We start from the raw sequence: 15,622 nt of genomic DNA on the forward strand, positions 1-15,622 counted from the left end.
TTGTCGTTTATTTCCATAGGTATGGCACAAACTTTCTGTTGACCACATGGCCCTGTGGTCTTGTCAGAGCAGGCACACCATGGGAGGGGTCACTGGATGCCGAATGCTTTGCCAAGCACCATGCTGGCCATACTAGTTCTAATCCTCAGAATAACCAGGAGGCAGATGTTGTTAGTCCCACTTTACAGACTTGGAAGCTGAGGTTTAAAGAACTTTAAGACCAGAGACACGTTGGTGGCAAACCCTAAACCCTGAGGACAGCATGGTGACCCCAGTTAACAATGCCATATTACAGATCTGGAAAGTTGCTGAGAGAGTAGATCCTAAAAGTTCTCACCGCAGGAAAAATCATTGTTTTTAACTGTGTGAGGGGACAGATGTTAACTAAACTTGGGGTAGATATTTTGCGATATAGACATATGTCACATCATGTTACCTACCTTCAGCTAATACAGTTATATGTTAATTATATCAGTAATATTAGAAAAACATGGTTTTAAAAGAGTGAAGGGGCACTGTGATGAACGGGCGAAGGGACAAGACTGAACTCGCAGAGGATGGCAGCTGCTGGGGTGCCGGGAGAGCGTATCACCCTCCGGTCTGCGGGGAGGTGCCTGTGCGTCCTGACACCAAAAGGTAAGGGCGTGGGAGAGTTGCCCTGCAAGTACAGAATCCCAAATAGCAGATTTCATGACACCTCATCAATCTCATCTTACTTTAATGGCAGCAAGGATTAAATAAAATGTAAAACAGAACATGACTAACATTTTATCAAAGCATTTTTCTAATTTTTATTATACCATGGAATCCCCTTTTTCAGTGAAAATACATCAGATACTGTCAAAGAAAAAACAATTTACAAAGTTCTATTTACATTAACTTTTCCAGAGTGCACCTACTGCACAAAATGAGTGTGTGGGGTACTCCATTCAAATAACAGGAATTGGCAATTTAATGAGATAATTCTCCTTGAACTCTCTAATAATCCGCTATTTTTTTTTAAACAGAATGTTTATCTGGTCTTCTAAATGACAGGCACCCTTATGAAATGTATTTTATGTATACTTAAGACTTCTACTAGATTTAAGCTACAAGTTTATAGCACCAAAATGCATTTTAATATCAGTATTAATATTGCTTTTTTCAATACATACAATTTCATATAGACATACTTGCAAAATCAACTTCAGAAAAATATGAATGTAAAATTGTACAAAATGGGAAATTAAAAGATTTTTAAAAAGCAATTTAAAAGTGCAAAGAGTATTCTTTGATTTGATAACCAGATATGTTTAAATTGGTTAGCCTACAGAATGTTTTAAGGCCTTACAAAATCTTTGATTTAAAAATTAAGACTATTCAGAACCCTAATCTATTGCAACATTTATTTATTTATTTATTTTTTAAGAAGATTTTATTTATTTATTTGACAGAGAAATTACAAGTAGGCAAAGAGAGGGGGAAGCAGGCTCGCTGCTGAGCAGAGAGCCCGATGTGGGGCTCGATCCCAGGACCCTGGGATCATAACCTGAGCCAAAGGCAGAGGCTTTAACCCACTGAGCCACCCAGGTGCCCCATATTACAACATTTTAAAGCTATGTAGAAATACTGTAAGTTACTAAATGGTCAAGAGGTGCCAGAATCTTAAAGATCAAAGTAAACATCAGTTTTCTCCCTTATAATTCTTGATTTTCTGTATTCAATTGGATGAATGGTCATCTTTAACGATAATTACGAAAAAATGTTTTCTTTAACCTTATAACGAACTGTTATGGTACAAGCAAAACACTGCTTCATACTTCGGTAAGTCATAAATGAAAAAGATATTACCCATAAGTACAATATACATACTGGGTAGGGCCCCACCAACCTATATTTAAACACCATGTGGTAGAAGGGGTAGCATACTTCTCAATTCACCAACTTAAGGACAGTGCAAGCAAGGAGGCCTTGCTGTTAGCGTAGTGGGGACCCTTGCTGCGTGCTCGCTCCCCACCCTGTGGCAGGTGAGCAGTCTCTAGAATCAAGTACATCTCCAAAGCTGTATATGAAGAGACAGAAATACTTGCTAACTTCAAAAAAGAGTATCAATGGTTTCTAACTTAAAGGGAATAGTGCAAAGTCAATCTTTGGCCCCTCTGAAACACTGGATACTGACTCAGAAAAAAATAAAGACAACCAATTCTTACGAGGGAAGCATTCACCCGTCGAGAAGGCTTATCAGCGAGTACACAAGATGCTGCCTGGCTCATTAAAGTAAACCGTCCAGCCCAAGTCAAAGGGGTGACATTTTGTAACTCAATTTCAAAAACCGTTCTTTAAAGAATCAACCTACCTATCCCCACTCTTAAATGGGATTCTTCCCTTTATTCCCTGTAAATGATCCAGCCAGGCCTGAATTCTGGTGGTCAGGATACTCCCGATTTCTTCCTGCCTTGTCTCTTGTAGCTGGGATGGCTCTGCCATCTTCTGCTCCAGGGGCAGCCCTGAAACAGAGCCGGAATCCAGGTCCAAATCCCCTGTCTCTCCGCCTGGGCAGGAGGCAGCCTACACGAGTACACTAGTACACTGTTCACGTGATCATTTGAACGCTGTGACCATGGGCAGTAGGAAGAAACTCTTCTCATGAGAGATTCCTTTTACACAATGTGGACAAAACAGTATACGATGAAAGGTAATAAACATTAGCTTGATGAAGGACAGTTTCCCTTACTGGCTCATAGCAAGTGTCACGAGGTGAGTCATGACCATCTCTGCAATCCTGCAGAGCATGCACAATTTCTCACAATGCAGTGCGACAGCTGATGCCTGCTCAGGCCAGATGCTCCCTTACTTAGAGTAATCATCGGTTTCAGTGACCTTTTTGCATGCGCCTCAGACGCAAATTCCATCACCTTTATCATCTTTGATTTCACGTGTTTAATTAAACAGCCTTCTTTTTTCTTAAATAACCAAGAGCTGATTCTATGTCTTTTACAGAGCAGAAAACAGCTTGCCTATTTAGATAACTATGAGCTTTCACAAAATTTTAAATTACACAAAAATTTAATTATGCCCAATTAAAATAAAAAACTATAATGAATTTAGACACACTCTACTTTTAAACAAAGTACATAACCCGGCCAAGCTGGTGACTGTGTTTAAATAAGTCTAGATGTTGCTGGCTTACACCCATCAGGCGAGCGTGGTGACCTGCAAGAGGCAGGAGGCCCCTTTGTCTCTCCCAGAGATGGGCTTGTACTCCTGAACAGAGGACCAGGTTTTGAGTCCTCGGTTTAAAATTCCGGCATTTTGCTTTCTTGATAGAAACAGAAAGCACACTCTTGTCAAGTTCATGTATTCTAAAACAGGGAAAGGGCTCCATGCGATGGGATAAGGAAAGAAAGCTCTGATGAGGGTCTTGTACCTAACAGGTGCAAAGGCAATTCTTCTATTAGGTCCCTTTATGATTTAAAAAAGATTGGTCCTTAAACCGTTCATAGTATTCTATATAAATGATTTCCTAAACTTCTTTCACAATTGTACTTTTTAACTCATGACTCCTCACAATCCATTTAATTAAGCTAAATTAAAATTGATTTTAGCAAAAAGAAGAAATGTTATAAAATACAAAATACCACCTACTATTGATTTTATAATTTGAAACTGTTAACAACATAAACTAGAAAAAAGATACATGTAGTTTAGAAAAAAAAAAAAAAAGATTTCCAGTCTCTTCCCTTCTACCCAGGAAAATCTTACATCTGACACCACCATAAGCTCCTAGTGACCTCTTCAAGTCTCCCAAAGATTGGATCTTGGTGGACTTAGGGGTGGTCTCCTTCGACTCGTCTTTTGCGAACTGTGAGAAAGAAAGAAAGTGTGTTAAAAATCCTAGTTACTTTTGTACAATGTTAATTGCTTGTAAGGAACAAGTTTCTGTACGATCTAGTCAGAGCTGTACAGAAATGAAATATCCATTTGTTGTTCACAAGCCATTAAAATTCACATCCTTCATCACTGCCATGTGTTGAGAACTGAGGGGCTTGGGCATGTGAAGCACATGTCCTCCGCTCCACTGAGCTCCCACGGGAGCAGGGAAGTCTACAGCACTGCTCCACGTTCACCTTCACATCACTGCGCCCGTCTTATTTGTTATTTAAAAAAAACTGATACCTGTTACGACAATGACTTATTAAAAAAACGACTTGCATGCTCTTCTGACAACCCATTTCCTTAGTTTGTGAAAGAACAAAAATATTTTTATCATTTTAAAGGTAAGTGACTTGCTACTGTTCTCCAAATTTTCCTTCTAGTGTCTCCTACAAAATCAACTAGGCTCTGACAAAACAACAAAATACAAAGTGATGCACGCCTCAGCCCCTAGTAATGTGGTGAGATACTATCTGGCGAACATAAGCTCTGGCCACCAAAGTGATCAGTGAACTAGTCTAGTGGATGGAGCAAAAGAAAGGTACTTATGTCTCAGGCGCCCTCGGCCACTTCACAGACTGGTGACCCCAAACTAGTAGGCCATACTCGGTGATGGTAGGATAGGGTCTTCAAGCAGACATTCAAATGATGTGCAAAAAAGCTTGTCCAGCCATTGGATGGGTGCTGGCTAGAAAGCAAAACCTGGGAGAACTGAAGTATCAAGCTCCCATGAGCGTTATTCTACTTAGCTGAATGCAACCTTGACTCTAATTTTAGTCCATGTTAACAAAAAGCAAGTCGTGCATGTTTACTGAAATATTAAGGGAAAAAAATCAGGGACTTAAGTCCTCAAATACAAACCTGATTCATATATATAGATCTCTGAAAAATACAGATATACTTTCTTGAAAGACAAACCAAATTAACCCTTTTGGGTAGATTCTTTCCAAGTGAATGCTGAATTGCAGCAGGGTTTACATATTATTGGCAGAGCATTTCAGATATTAAAATGCATGTCATAAGTAACACATGTAAAGGAGGTCTGTGACAGAAGGGAGCAGACCAAAAAGGTTGGAAATGATGTGGTTAGCTGGCGTGAGGACAGTAATAGGAGACTCAGAGTTCACATAAAAATTGCACGTGTGCTGTGGACCCTGCCTGCTGCTCGCAGCGAGGACACTTCGTAGCTGGAGAGATGGGAGTAGGTAGGTTTATTTCAACAAACAGGAAACTATGAGAGGTAAGACATCAGAATCAACACTAAAAGATCTGATATAGCCCCACGTGCAAAATGAAGAAAACTAGATGCCTGGGGAGTGTATGTTTCAAATTTTGATCTTTGAGGTCTGGCAGCTACATGCCAGACTGCTAGTACTAGCACAGGGTCTTGATGCTTGGCGCCTTGACTTGTGTGCCAAGACCAAAACATAGGTCTGGGAAACGAGCAGAGGGAGCTGGGAGCACGCACGGCAGAAGACGGGGCCAAGAACCAGGTCGGACTCTTCCTTACTCAGTGCCTACTTGCTACCAGCAGTTTCTCAGTTCAGCTGCTAGATGAGAGGCTCATAAATCTGGCCCTATGAACTCATTTTTTAAAAGGTTTTATTTACTTGTCAGCACAAGCAGAGGGAGCGGCAGGCAGAGAGAGAAGCAGGCTCCCTGCTGCGGGGCTCGATCCCAGGACCCTGGGATCATGACCTGAGCCGAAGACAGATACTCAACGGAGACAGATAACGACCCAGGTGTCCCACCTATTAATAATTCTTTGGCAATTTCTTTCTAAAACCCACTCCACTAATAGCAGTTCTCAATACTTTATGATCAATTGCAAATAAATTCTAACCTCACATCCAATCTCTAGAAGAATAAAAAATACGGGTTTTTTTAAGTTCATTTTAATCAAGCATCCAATGGTCAATAATGGCTCTCAAATGCTCCTGCCAAAAAATCCGAAGAAACTGTTTCTTCCCATCTAATTTTAGTGCCTACTACCAGCACTGCCTTTTTATCTGCTGTGTTAGCTTCCAGAAGCAAGTACTTCTGCAAGTTTACTCTGGAGGCAGCGGCCAGCAATGAGAGTCCATTTTTATAGACTGCATGCTGTCCTCAGCCTATAAATAACTACCGTGATCCCAAATGTGAGGTTTTATCCATGTACTTCCTAACTCCAGGAAAGTTCCTATTCTCATCTCATGTCTGAAACTCTGGCTTGGCTCAGAAAGAGCGAGCATGAGGTGGGGGGGTGTCTCCAGAGCTACCCACACAAAGCTGTTTGCTTTTTCTCACTTGGTTTCACGTCAGACCACACCTTCAGTGTGGCCTCTGCCTCCACCTCCTCAATTACACATGGCCGTGGACACCCACTCAGCAGCACAGTGTCAACATGAAGCAGCCCAGGAAGTATTTTCCATGTGTTCTCTCATCTTTTGGTATACTGTTGATTCTCCATGTAATTAGCATGACTTTGCAAGTTACACTGAGAAAACACACCAAATTTCTAAAATGCAAGAGACTAAAATCTTCTGTGAGAAACGAAGTCATCAAGGGATAGACAGGGTTTGAACTAACACTCTTCACAGTAATTTGGGTTGAGAAAAGGAAGCTGTAACTTCTTTACTTTAGAAACCTTTAAAGAATGCAAACACAAATATGGCTGAAGTTTAATAAAAGAACTGCATCACTTTGAAGTGTTACTCTCTTTAAGAAGTCTTATTTTAATTCTTGTCTAAACATATTTTTAAAAATATTTCAATAACAAACATCAAACTTAAAAGAAGAGCCAATTATTGGAAACATGTAGAAACAAAATTATAAGTATCATATTCTTTAATTCAGCCTTGGCTGGAAAAACTTATTTCAAACAGAAACCCAAGCCTCAGCGGTATTTTCAGTAGGAGTGTACAGCGAGAAGACAAACTGCCCAGTAATGGCTACATTCGGGAGGCCGGTGAGGACGGCAGACACTTATATGCCACATGCTATAAAACTTGGATCGAAACTATAAGCCATATTTTATATGTAAAAATGAATTTCTATGTAGGCCTGTTTGATAAAAAGGGCAAAAAACTTTCCTGAAATGCTGAAATCTTTAATAGCTCCAAGAGGTGACTTGTAACTGAAAACAAAATTTTTGTTCCAGGATGCATTTATGTTTCTAGTAGAAAACTGTTAGCTTAAAGCTGTGAAATGTTCGTTTCAGGAGAATTTCACCCACGAACCCCGTAATCACTACAACTGTGCTTAAACTGAACTCTAATTCAATCAATATAAAAAGGGCTGTGCAGATTTTAAAATCAAAGGCCCAAAATTCCGTGTTGAAACTTACTGGAAAAAAAAGTCCCTCTAATACATTAGCTTAATGACACAATTCAGAAATTTGATTTGAAACGCATCTGTCTTACCCAAGTCATTGTTTTTTGTTATAGCATTAGCTGCCCTGGTCCGGGGTCCCTGCTGTGTAAACTGATATCCAAATTTAAGGATATTTGTATTTTCCTCAAGCATCTTGGCCATTTCCAATTCTACAGCTGTTCCCAACTGCTGCCTCTGGAATAATTAAAGAATAGTATTAATAAATTAGATCAAAATACTTTTCAAGGTAAGTCAAGACTAAGACATTCAGATAAATGATGATTTTGCTGGTCTCTTTAAATTTTCCCAATTCTTAAACATACTTACACAGGAGAAACAAAATTTTGAAGCTCAGTGTATGTTTATACAGACACCAAAAAAACTGGATTGCCAGAAGGAGATACCACTTCATACCCATTATAGTGTTGGCCAGAATGTGGGAAAATTGGGAAGCTCACACATGCTGGTACAAGTGCGAAATGGTGCAATTGCTGTGGAAAACAACGCGGCCATTCCTCAGAAAGTTAAACACAGAGTTATTGACCACTTGACTTTGCAATTCCACTCCTAGGTATGTACCCATGAGAAATGAAAACCTATGTTCATATAAAAACTTGTATATGAATGTTCATATCAACATTATTCCCAATATTTAAAAAGCAGAATCGACCCACATGTAATAGATTATTCAGGCATCAAAAAGAGTACCTACCGACACATATCACAACATGCATGAACCTGCAGAATATTTCGCTAAGTGAAAGAAGGTAGACACAGAGACTGCATATTGTATCATTCCGTTTGTATGCAAATGTGCAGAGACAGAAGGGTTAATGGTTGCCAGGGCTGGCGGTAAGGGTGATGAAAACGTTCTGAAATTAGTGGCGATGGCTGCACAACTCTATGAATATGTTCAAACCCATACTCAGAATGTTAATATTCTGGATGCTTCAAATGTCCTCATCCCCTTTCAGACCACCACCTTCCCCAAATGCCCCCCTTCCACCTGCCTCCTGAGTCCCCAACCCCTCCACGGCTTCCTCAGTTACTGCTGTAGAACACTGACCTGATTGTCAATCTTGAGCTCTGCCAGGGTTTCATTATCTCTTAGAGCATCAATTAGGGCTAGAATCCCAACTCCTGTAATAAAGTTGGACTCTATATTTAAGCTCTTCAAATTTTTGTTCACTCTCAGCATATCAGCAAAAGCCTAGAAATTATAAAGAAAATATTTAGAGATAGAAATTGACAGTACCCAGCATATATTCTACCTGCTGTAAACAAATACAGAACTGCTCTGATGTTTCTCATTAGACTGTTTTAGGCTGACACACAACTTCATAGGTCTCATACCTATTTTTCACACATGCCCTGTCACGGTATTTAGATTTGTCACATGTAATCCTCTGTGGGTAATATTCTCTGCTGCTTTTCACACTGTTATGTTCACTCATACCTCACTCCCTCCTTTGTCCTGTCTCTCTCACACTTTCTCTCAGTTCCTGTGTAGGACTAACTTCATCAAGGTCTCTTTGGAACATCTTTTCTTACTTGGGTCCTACTGCAGCTGCTTTATTGTGCAGCAAAATTGAAGATAAATTATGGACTGATTTTTGAGGTTGAGATGGGAAGGGATGCCTAAGGCAGAAGGTCAGAAATGTTCACAGGTTACCAGAACACAGAGTCAAGTTAAAAGAAATGGCAAAGGAGAGCAGAGATACTGGAAAGAACTTGGGACAGGCATCTCTACATGCATACGTTTCATTAGTGACAACTACCTATGTGGAACAAATCCCTTATCCATTTGTATTATACATACAATTGTACATACAAATGAAATGTATATACATCTCCTCAAATATTACTGGTGGCTGATTATTTAAATAAGTACTGCTCTGAAGATTTAGAAATAGAACATACAAGTTTCTGCCTGATGGAATTTATATTTTAGTGGGAAGGGAGTGGACAATAACCAAAATACAACCTTAGATGGTAAACAGAGCTACAGAGAAAGAAAACAGGGTAGACGGAGAGTGCTGGGGACAGGCATGGTCAGGAAAGGCCTCACCAGGAAGGTGATGCTGGAGCAATGGCTCAAAGTGGTGACATAAAATGATGTGAAATATCATTTCACATCGGTATTTCATGTGAAACATGAAAGGTGAAACCATGCAGGAGAAACAAGGGGGAAGGTCCTGCCTCAGAAGCACGCACTGCATGTCTGAGCAAGAGCAAGAGGCTGTATGTCTATAGTTGAATGAAAGAAAGCACAAGTAGTGGAGCCTGACTCTTGGTTTCAGCTCGGGTCTGATCTTGGGGTCATAAGATCAAGCCCTGCGTCAGGCTCTGTGCTTAGCTGGGGAGTCTTGCTTGAGATTCTCTCTTTCCCTCTCCTTTTGTCCTTTCCTCTCTCTCTCAATATTAAAAAGAAAAAAAATGGGGCAAGTAAAGGATTATAAGACTACTGAAGGATCGTGATTTTTATTATTAGACAAATGGGGAGCTGCTGAAGGGTTCTGAGTATAAGAATGAAGTAACTAGGGGCGCCTGGGTGGCTTGTTGGGTTAAGCCTCTGCCTTCAGCTCGAGTCATGATCCCGGGGTCCTGGGATCGAGCCCCACATCGGGCTCTCTGCTCTGTGAGGAGCCTGCTTCCCCTTCTCTCTATCTGCCTCTCTGCCTCCTTGTGATCTCTGTCAAATAAATAAAATCTTAAAAAAAAAAAGAATGAGGTAACTAAACAAGTTTTTTAAAAAACACTTTTGGGGGTATCCTGATGGCTTAGTCGGTTAAGCACTTGTCTTCGGCTTGTGTCATGATCCCAGGGTTGGGGGACTGAGCCCCACAGCGGGCCCCCTGCTCGGCAGGCAGTGTGCTTTTCTCTCCCTCTACCCTCCCCTGCCCCATCCCAGATCGTGCTCTCTCACTCTGTCTCAAATAAATGAATCACTTTTGATGCTATGTAAAAAAGGCTGGCTTTGAGGTGGGATAGATGGACACAGGCAGCTCAGTGAGGAGGTGATCACAATAATCTAGATGAGAGAAGATGCTGAGTTAGACCAACCAGCATGGTAGTTGAAAAAATGGTGAGAAATGGTTAGATTCTGGAATGTTTGGAAGACAAGCCTGGATATGCATTTAAGGTTGTGAGAAAGGGAAGTCAAGGGTAACTCCATTTCCTTTTGTCTTGAGCAAATGAACAAATGAAGTTGTCATTTAGTGAAACAGGAAAAAATGGTAGAGGGGCAGGTATGGGTGGAAGACAGGAGTCTGGGACCATACGGGATGTCTGTCAGACAGCCAAGCAAGGGGTTAAGGAGGTGGACATGAGTACATAGTTCAGGAGAGAGGTATGAACTGGGGATAACAATCCTGGGAGTCTGAAGCATACGCAGATAACACACAGCAATGAAACAGAGTGACATCACCCAGAAAGTGGACAAAGAAGACCTGGATTGAGCCCCCGGCCACTCAGATGCTTAGAGGTGGGGAAGATGTGGAGGAACCAGAGAAGAAACATTCAGTGAGGAAAGAGGAGAATCAAAGGTAGTGACATCCTCAAAGCCAAGCGCAGATAAAAGGTTCATACCATGATCAAGTGGGATTTACCTCAGGAATGCAAGGTTGACTTAACAGGCAAAAGTTATCAATGAATATACCATATTAATAAAGGATGAAAACCACATGAACATCTCAATACACACATTTAAAAGCATTTGACAAAATCCAGCACTGTAGATCATAAATGGAATCCCCTGCAGATGTTAAAAGAATGGTGTTGAACTTTACGTAGTGATATGAAAGATCTCTAAGGTATGTTGTTTAGCAAAAAATTAAGTTACAAAACAGTATATATTGCATGACTTCACTTATGGTTTTTAAAATTATAGGGAAGAAATGCAAGAAAAAATAAACATAAAAGAGTAAATGATGTCTTGCCTAACAGTGAGCTAAACATCAACTGAAAAGAGAGTAAATCTTCATCGTAAGATCGGTTGAGCCACTTTTGTACCATACCATAGTCACTATTTCACTACCATCAGTAGCAGCTTACTTACAACAGCGACGGGGTCATTGCTCCGCGTGGCTGCAAGACTGAAATGCTTCACGTGTGTGTTGGTTTCCAAAGCTTTTGCAAAATCTTTTAGAGTTGGAACTGGGATATTCTTGGAAGAAAATCATGTGAAATATGAAATTTTAGTTTTTAAGAAATTCAGTTCATTAATCAAATGTGTTTGTACTTACTTTTTTTTCATTAAATGTACTCAAATTATACAAGGGGGTGGGGAGAAAAATATTATATAAGCAAAACATTTATTCTACAAAGGAAGTCAAACAGCCTCCTTCATAGTTACTTGATCTATTATGGTACATTTGCACAAGCTGCTGACCTAGAGGAGAGTATATATCATCATTTCTCTAGCATTTTGATTAAGGAAACTTTCATTATTCTACACTTAACTATTTGGATTATAAGACGCCAACACCTGAGTATTCAAAATGGGTCCACTTTTCTACAAAGGGAGAGATTTCACTTAGTTTAAGCTATAATAAGAGAGATTAACCCTACACTACCTGAAATGTGGAAAGATATAGTTCTAGAAGGCACTAATTTCTCCCTTTATTACCAACACTACAATTCCCTGTAGTCTGGTTATTTCCAGATCATTATCTGTTGATTTAGTTATGTGAGGACTGAAGTTTTTAAAAATTAAAATTAGTGATCAACTAGGAATGTTAGCTTTTCTCACGGCTTGCTTTCTTCAGCTCACAGGAAGGCACACGTGGTAAAGGATCACAGAGGTCTTATTCCCTAGGTTCTTATAATTCCCAGATGCTCTCTCAGCCCTTAATTCGGACAAATCAAGATTTAAAATGAGGAATTCTTAAAAATAGGATAAAATTAAATGAGGGAGTCTTAATGCAGTTATTATACAATGAACAATACTCAAGAGATAATCTGAATTTACTCTTTGGTAATTAATCATCCCTATGCCCTCCTAACTCATTTCTTCTTTACTCCAAGGAAGCACTGCATTTTTTTAAAAACTCAAGATCCCAGAAAGCCCACTGCTGTTTACTCCAGAGAAAGGAAAACATATGTTCACATGTTCAGATGTGTTTAACAGCTTTATTATAATCATTCTAAACCAGAGGGAATCCATATGTCTACCAAGTAGGGAATGATAAAAAAAATTGCAGCATATTCATAAAACAGAATACTCTTCAACAAACTACTGACATACACAACCACACAGATGAATCCCAGATGCATTATGCTAAGTGAAAGAAGCCAGACTCAAAGGCTCAAACTATTTGATTCCACTCATAGGACATTCTGGGGAAGGCAAATGAAGGGGAAGAAAACAGAAACGAGTGGTCAGTGGCTACAACTGGGGGCAGAGAATGACAATAAAAGGGACTGACATGTTCCACATCTAGGGTAATGGCTGTACAACTTCTGCATTGGTCAAAACTCATGAAACTGTATACAGAATCGGCAGAATTTCAGTAGATAGCATAATCTGGTTCAATACAAGGAATACCCCCAAGAAACTGGATTTTAAAAAAACAAACCCCGAATGACTAAGTGCTCTTAGAAGTAGGTAGTACTTTGGAAGCCAGAAAGATTTATGTTGACAGTGTGTAGGGTTTACATTTTTTATATGATACTTTTAAAAAAGCAAGTGAGAAAAATATTGTACTTTAATTTCTAAAATATAAAGGAATCTAAGTATACTGTTAGGAATAAAAACTTTACCTTGCAGAACTATAAAATCACACTTTATCAAAATCGCCCAACTCTCATCCTAAATCTAACTTACTTAAAGCACGTCAAAACTTTATTGTTTGCTTAGCACACATACCTTTATATTATTCAAATTAACTTCAACAAGATGAACATCATTTTCTTTAATTCTCTTTAAACTCTCTTCAACATTGGTTGGATTTGGTGGCTCATCAAATACTGGAAGAATCTTTTCACCTTTTACCACATCTGTAGGAACAAAAAGAACAAGAGTCTCACTGGCTGACATTATTACAGTGAATGCATTTATGAACTTAACGCAAACAACACAACACGAACACGCACATTCAATACAACTAACCAGAAAATTTTCTCTCACAATTTCTAAAAGATCCTTCATGTGTTAATACACATTTAAAGAACTCAAATAAAATGCCATCCTCTCGTGTCATTTTCTCTGAGATTTAACTAGTAATTACTATAAAGGCAGTACGAATCACAGACTTAAAGAAACACAGCCTCAGTGAGAGGAGTAAGGTGATGAAGGGCATGTGACCTCTTTATCTTATGGTGAGTACTGTGTGGGAGAAAGGGAAGAATGAGAAGGAACAGGGAAGGGGGAGACAGACAGATAATGGTTCACAGAAGAGTTACTGAGACAGAAATCCCCCAAATTACTGCCTCCTTCACTCCTATCCCCCAATCCTTCACCATGTAAACCATATCCATATCCATGGTGAAAATACTACTAAGCAAAGCTGAAAGAGAACCCAGGAGCCTTGAATCCTCTAATGAGGTGTAAGTACACTTTGATGTGTATGTGAAGGTCTATGAACACATGTAACAAGCAAACATTTTAAAGGATAAGTTTTCTGGGGAGAAAACCTATAGCATCAGATTCATGGCAAATGACCCAAAAAAGTTAGGAGCAACTGACAGAAAGATTGACAGAAAGGGTCATTGCCTGGCTTAGTTCTTCCCTTCTGCCCTCCTCTAGCTTTTAGGAGCAAAACTCATCTTAAGATGAAGTACACTGGGGCACCTGGGTGGCTCAGTGGGTTAGAGCCTCTACCTTCGGCTCAGGTCATGATCCCAGAGTCCTGGGATCGAGCCCCACATCGAGCTCTCTGCTCGGCAGGGAGCCTGCTTCCTCCTCTCTCTCTCTCTCTCTCTGCCTGCTTGTGATCTCTGTCTGTCAAATAAACAAAATCTTAAAAAAAAAAAAAAAGATGAAGTATACTTGTGGCACCTGTGTGGCTCAGTCAGTTAAGCATCTGCCTTCAGCTCAGGTCATGATCCCAGGATCCTGGAATCGAGCCAGGCATCAGGCTCCCTGGTCCCTCTCCCTCCACCCCTCCCTCTGCTCTTGGTTCTCTCTCCCATGGTCTCTCTCAAATAATTAAAATCTTAAAAAAAAAGTCAAAGTATATTGAACAAATTCTAAGAATACCTTGTTCTTTTCAAATTTATTACATGTATACACACATAGCATCATGATATCAATTTAGATGATGGTCTGAAAATACTTTTCCTGAGGAAAGTGGAAAGAACTGGATATATATATATCTGGCCTGGACGTATATATTAAAAGAAAGTATGCTCATTTTTTTCAGATTTATCTTGTAGAAGAATAGAGAAATTTCAAGTTGTTCTGAAAGGCTAGGTTAGAACAGGTATAGACTACCTGGAGGCAGAATTTGGTTCTATACAAGGATAAGCTTCCTCCCAGAGTTCTGCTAAAAGGACAGAGTGGGCTCCCTCTGACCTAAGTTCAGCAAGGTAATCCTCTTCAAGATTGTAGATCAAGGGGGCTAGAGAAGAGCTTCCTCACTACAAAAAAACCCTGAATGAGTTCTATCTCAATTCTGAATTTTACAAAACCAAAAGATTTCTTCCTCATTCCACAGAGTATGTGCATTTAAAGAGCACTGCTTCTGAATGAAGTAATGGATCCAGTAAATGGGATGCTGAAACCATTAAGAAAGGCTTATGGGGGACTTTAAGTGATGGATCAGGCTACTAACATTTCAACACACTGATGAATTTTGGCATATTCCCCAAAGAGGAATGACTAGACTTGATAGGCTTCCTAATGTGATTTAATCCCTAAGAAGCACTCTTGCCCCTCCAAACCCTCCAAAACAAAAAAATGTACCTGAATCTGAGTAAGACACTAGAAAATAATAGTTTAGAGAAACATAGGAGACAGAGAAATAAGTAAAAGGTTACCACAAGGGGAAGATGGTAGCAGAGTAGAAGGACCCTGGATTCATTTTGTCCCACAAATAACAACTAGGTAACTATCAAATCATCCTAAGTACTCCAGAAATTGACCTGAAAAGTCTGGCAGAACAGATTCTACAACTAAAGGCAGAGAAGAGGCCACATCAAAGAAGGTAGGAAGCGTAGAGAGTTGGTCTGGGAGAGAAACAGATCATGGCCGCTGCAGTGGGGAGGAAGCCACAGTTGCAAAGGGTGAAAGATAGACCAGCACAAAGGGGAGTGCATGGGAAAAATGAATCCCCAAAGCAATTGGCCTGGAAGTTAGGAGGGCCCTGAATTTCAGGAGTTCTTGCAACCAGTGAAGCTTAAAGCCTAGAGTTTTAAAGGT

At 39.9% G+C, this 15,622-nt stretch overlaps 1 protein-coding gene across 1 annotated transcript in view; it reads right to left on the minus strand.

Moving 5' to 3' along the window:
• Positions 1-766: 766 nt before the first annotated feature.
• The window catches only part of TMOD3 (tropomodulin 3), a 75,959-nt gene continuing 61,103 nt past the window's right edge, over positions 767-15,622 (minus strand). The window contains exons 6-10 of the mRNA XM_082734752.1: positions 13,130-13,260; positions 11,321-11,428; positions 8,330-8,473; positions 7,314-7,458; positions 767-3,841 (exon numbers count right to left, since the gene is read on the minus strand). Of these exons, the coding sequence (XP_082590878.1) occupies positions 3,807-3,841; positions 7,314-7,458; positions 8,330-8,473; positions 11,321-11,428; positions 13,130-13,260 (563 nt within the window). The 3' untranslated portion in view covers positions 767-3,806. The remainder of the gene's footprint in view (positions 3,842-7,313; positions 7,459-8,329; positions 8,474-11,320; positions 11,429-13,129; positions 13,261-15,622) is intronic.

Source organism: Mustela nivalis (genome assembly GCF_964662115.1).
Source record: "Mustela nivalis genome assembly, chromosome: 6".
NCBI classification, from domain to species: Eukaryota; Metazoa; Chordata; class Mammalia; order Carnivora; family Mustelidae; genus Mustela; species Mustela nivalis.